At 45.1% G+C, this 5,265-nt stretch overlaps 1 protein-coding gene across 1 annotated transcript in view; it reads right to left on the reverse strand.

The window, feature by feature from the left end:
* Positions 1–4,992, reverse strand: part of klhl5 (kelch-like family member 5) — a gene marked incomplete at its 5' end in the record, with an annotated part of 54,507 nt that extends 49,515 nt beyond the window's left edge. Inside the window, one exon of the mRNA XM_080721179.1 lies at positions 4,400–4,992. Within this exon, the coding sequence (XP_080577305.1) occupies positions 4,400–4,992 (593 nt within the window). The remainder of the gene's footprint in view (positions 1–4,399) is intronic.
* Positions 4,993–5,265: the final 273 nt, after the last annotated feature.

Genomic DNA, 5,265 nt, shown 5'->3' on the forward strand with positions numbered 1-5,265 from the left:
AGAGCAGATGAATGAACAAAGGATGGATCGAGAGCAGAGACGTGAGCCAGGGTTGAAGGCAAGGCAAGGCAAGGAGTCACAGGAGAAGGAGAGAGGAAAATATGAGTGGAGTCAGAGTCCTGCCAGTATTCTGACTGCGTTCCCCCACATAAAAACGGACAACAAGCAATTGGTAGCACTGTTGTTTTCCTAATGTTATTGGTAGTTTGGTAAGTTATAATGGGATAAAAAGAAAAGCACTGACCATAAACACATGAGTCATCTTAATGTATTTTCTTATAAAGTAGCTATGGTTAGTTTATGAATCATCAATCACCTGAAATAGTAACAGGAATTAAACTTTTAAGTATCTTCCTGGAAAACAGCTTGTAGAAATGATAGCATCCATGTGTTTTATAACAGCAGTATTAGCTTAAACGTGTGGTCCTTGTTGGTCTTGTCAAAGAAAATGGTACTGTTCAGCAGTAGTTCCCAAACGTTTTAGCTTGTGACCCAAAAGAGAAATTAGATGTTTGAGAACAGCAGATCTACAAGCTCACAACACGTCGCTTCAAGCCGCGTTGTGAGATCGGCTATTTTCACTACTTCTTAGACCTTCCTTTTCTAATTGATGGAATTTCTTAGATTTATTTTATTTATTAATAAAATTACTTGAATTTGTTTTTAATTCATGAAATATGTAGCTTTTTCTGGGAATGTTTTATGAAAATGTTTTGAAAAAAAAAAAAAAGTAGGAAACAAGAAATTAAGGGACCCATAACAATTTGTTTTGTGACCCACTATTTGGGGAAGTGCTGTACAGAGTGTGATGATGTGACTTAAGGTGTCTACACACCAAACAGCCTACAGGAGACTCCTTCTGACTGTACACAGACTGCAAAGAACTGCAAAAAACTAAGCACTTATTTTTTATTTTATTTTTTTCAGACGACGCCGACTGTAGTTACTGTATGGCAGTGGTGCCAGGTCTGCTCCTTATAAGCAACGTTGATCCTGTTTTCCTATAATGTTGCTAGATGTGGGTTGCTTTTGTTTGGGCTTGTTTCTGAAGTGTAGTTGCTTATTTGGCCTTGCTTTCAACATTATTTTATAAAATAACTAATGTAATAGAGTTCAGAGGTGAAACTGGTCGCGCTTTTGGGCTTATTTTCATAGACCTGGTCGCGTATTTCACTCACAGAATCTGGCAACCCTAACCCGGCCGGAGGCAGCTCTGTTCTCCGTGCAGAGGAGGAAAAAAAAGAAAACAACAACACGGGCACTTGATGGACTATTACTAGCCTACTACTAGCTTTGCTTTGGATCCGATTGGAATAGGAATTGAGAGTTGAGATTGAGAATATGGTATTTAGTAAAAATATGCGACGGGAAAATGTCTCTGGCTTGTTTTGGCTTGGTTTTGGAGCAGTAGTAAACTATTCTACAACTCCCTCAATCTTACCGACGGCGAGGGGCTACTGAACAAAACTGAGCAAGTCCAGTTTTCCAGTTTTCGGTCGATAAGGTTCCCGACCCGCTGCCGAAAACCTGACGATGAGCTCCCGTTCGGCAACAGACGCTTTCCGCCGCCTTCCGCCGCCGAATCGTCGCCGAATCTGTGCGGTTAAAAGTGGCCTTTAGAGCGAGGACAGTGGTTGGGAAGTCAAGAGGAGCAATAAACAATTGAATGTTTCTTTTCTTTTTTCTTCTTGCCTTGAATATGTCTCTCCATTATGCTGTATCTATGGTACTTTAGTTTCTTGTTTATTGTCCTGTAACCGGTTCTTAACTGCTGTACTGTCTTTGGCACCTGTATTTCCCCCGTGGGATCAATAAAGGTCTTGTGTTAAGAAAAGCGGTGTGTGCTGCACAGACAAATCACTGAGTTGGTATATGGTAATCTTTACATGTACTGTACAAGGACACGGCTAGATGACATGCACATCATTATGCATAGAAAAGAACGTGCTATAACATAAGCATGCCATGCATATATGTATACAGTAAGTGTATATAAGTGTGTGTTTGTGTTTGCTTTTCAATCAATACATACGTTTTACAAATCGACCACACACACACACACACACACACACACACACACACACACACACACACACACACACACACACACACACACACACACACACACACACACACACACACACACACACACACACACACACAAAGAATGAAGAGGACATGCCATATTAATAAATCGATCAATAACTCTTGGCTGTTTGCTCTCATTACAGGTGTGTGTGTGTGTGTGTGTGTGTGTGTGTGTGTGTGTGTGTGTGTGTGTGTGTGTGTGTGTGTGCTTGCGTGTGTGTGTGTGTGTGTGTGTGCGTGCGTGCGTGCGTGCGTGCGTGCGTGCGTGCGTGCGTGCGTGCGTGCGTGTGTGCGTGCGTGCGTGCATGCGTTCATGCGTGCGTGTGTGTGATGAATCATTTATATATTCTGATGTGTGTCCGGGGACCATGGAGCATAATAGCAGCCTATAAAAGCTGCATCATTAGGGAGGCACAGCGGGCCTTCATACCCACACACCCACTTCTATGCCTGTTGCAGGAAAGCAAATGTACTTAAAAAGAGTCATGAGATGCTATGATAGCTTTGTCATAATGTCTCCATGCCAACGCTAATTAAGCATCTCACAGTAGCAGTAAGGTTTCTCTCTCTCTCTGTCTCTCTCTCTCTCTCTCTCTCTCTCTCTCTGAAAATAAGTCTGGGATCCTTTTGTGCTATCCTTGATATTTTTCTTAGGATGCATGTCTTTACGTAACACACATTTTAATAATTGGCAAACAAACTAAAACACTCTGCCTCCCCTTTTCAATTCAGAATGCTCTATTTACATGACAAGTTACGTTGGCAAAGCAACACACAGCATTGATCCATCCAGTGCACATGCATGCACGGGATTGCGTGCACGGCGCACACACACGCTTGCACACGCACACCCACGCGCACACACTCAATGAAAGCAGCACAATATAAAAACCTCATGCGCAGCTAAAGCCTGATTTATACTTAGTTGCATTCTGGTGTTGCATGCAGTAAATAGCCGATCTACGAGCTCACATAATGCCTGAGCTTGTAGATCTGCTATTTACAGAGCATGACACACGCATGAAAATAAGTATAAGTGAGGCTTAAAGGGATAGTTCTCACCCCCAAAATGACTTTTTTTATATCGATTTCTCACCCCTTGGAGACTTGAATTCATAGATAGTTTTTGTTTTTGTCACATTCCTAGACCAATAACTTGATGACCAGCAGTGGTTCCCTATGGAGACACAAAGAGCCTACATGCCTACAACGCCTCGCGTTGCAAGCATGTAGATGTGCTATTTTCACAATAGAACCGTGTTATAATGTAATGCCTCAACTCAACTAGTGCTCGTCAGGGTGGGTGGGTGGGGATCCCCTAAAATATTATTGTTTTGGGGGTCCCCGGCCTGAAAAGGTTTAGAACCACTGCTTCAAGCCACATTGTTCCTGAGGGAACAGCATATCTCTGTTTGTCATTCTCTATTCAATGACCAACATCTCCAAAGGTAGATTTTGTAATAAAATCTCCTTCACTCATAATAGGTACAAAACAGTCACTGGTGGAGGCTAATGAATTCCACCTGTGGTGTGTTTGTGTGTGGGAGGGGGGGGGGGGGGGGGGGTCTGTTCAACCTGTTTCCAGATAAATTAGCGTGGGATGACAATGATAATGATGATAATGACAGCAGTAGATTGAGTAGAATGTAACAAGAGTTATGAGAAACAGCGTGACGTCTGGTTGGTTTTGTGTTATCACATGAAGTCAAAATGCTATGGTATGGAAACCACCAACACGACCACGCATCCGTTTCATTGTAACCACATGTTCTTACTTCTTACTAAGAAATTAGTCATATAGCAACTAACTTATGTTTTTTTTCCAAGAAAATAAGTTGTTCACATGTCTGTACATTTCAGACATGTGTCACTCTGTACATCTGTAAATTGCAATCATGTTTGGCATTGCAAAAAATGCAATAACAAAAAAACAAGCTGACATAACATTGTCATACCAGAGGCATGCTCTTTATGAACACTCTTCTCTGTATTCTCTGTCCATCTCTCTCTCTCGAAATAAATGTGTTTTCCATTCCATCTCTCTCCATCTCTCATGACTATTGGCCAGTGGTAGCCTACTGCATGGGTCCCAAACTTTTCAGCTCGAGACCCAAAAGAGAAATTAAACGTTTGTTTCCTTCTTTTTTTATGTATTCTGAAAATCTTCATGAATATTTTTAGAAAATCTTTTAAAATAATAATAATTATGTAGGCTACGAAACTAAAAAAAATAAGGGACAAAAAAAAAAGCGTCTGCGACCCACAAATGGGTCCCGCCCCAGTGTTTGTGAAGCAGTGCTATAGGTTCTACCTGCAGGAGCTGGAGTCAGTGTCCGGGTGGTTGTTATTCTCCTCCGCGCCCCCCGTCGCCGCCGCCGCCGCATCCTCCTCCTTGGTGCCGGGAGGCGCAGAGGGCTCGGGACCCTCGGCGGGGGGTTCCATGCTCTTCAGCGGGCGAGAGGAAGCCTGGTTCTGGACGGAGACCCACGACAGCGCCGCGGAGCTCCGGCACTCGGGCTGGCTGAGGGACCGCGGGGGACACGACGAACTCCCGGTGGCCGCCGCTCCTCCGCCGGAGACCCGGTTCTCTAGAAACTTTCTGTTGTTGTTGCTGATGTTGCACAGATTGGAGCCGGCGCTGCCGCTGGCCACCAAGCTGCTGTTGTGACTCCCCGTGCGGGAGCGAACGACGCCGGGGTTCCCGTTGCTGCTGCTGCAGCCGCTAACCGAGGCTCTGTCTCCGGGGCTGTCGCCCGGTCCTCTCCCTGCCAAGTAGTCGCCTAGCGGCGGGGAGTGGGGCGGAGTGGCCGCCGCGGGGTGTCCGAACCACCTCCATCGGATCCGGAGGATCTGCTTCACGTCGAACTCCTTCCGCGAGGACGAGCCCGAGCCGCCGCTCGACATTCCAGGTTTCCTCTGGAGGTGTTGGAAATAATGGCGCTCTGGCTCTATACGGTAAAGACGGTGCTGTACGTATACCACTGTCCAGAGCTGTATGGACGCGCGTCTCGCTTGGCAACCGCACGCGTAATAATTGCGACCAGCGAGAAGGAGCGAGTTGGCTACATCTGGCAAGGTCCAGGAGAGAGAGAGAGAGAGACTGAGAGAGAGAGAGAGAGAGAGAGAGAGAGAGAGAGAGAGAGAATAAAGAGAGGTAGAGCAAGCAAACTGTACCTC

Source organism: Nannobrachium achirus, assembly GCF_963921795.1.
Source record: "Nannobrachium achirus genome assembly, chromosome: 3".
NCBI lineage: Eukaryota > Metazoa > Chordata > Actinopteri > Myctophiformes > Myctophidae > Nannobrachium > Nannobrachium achirus.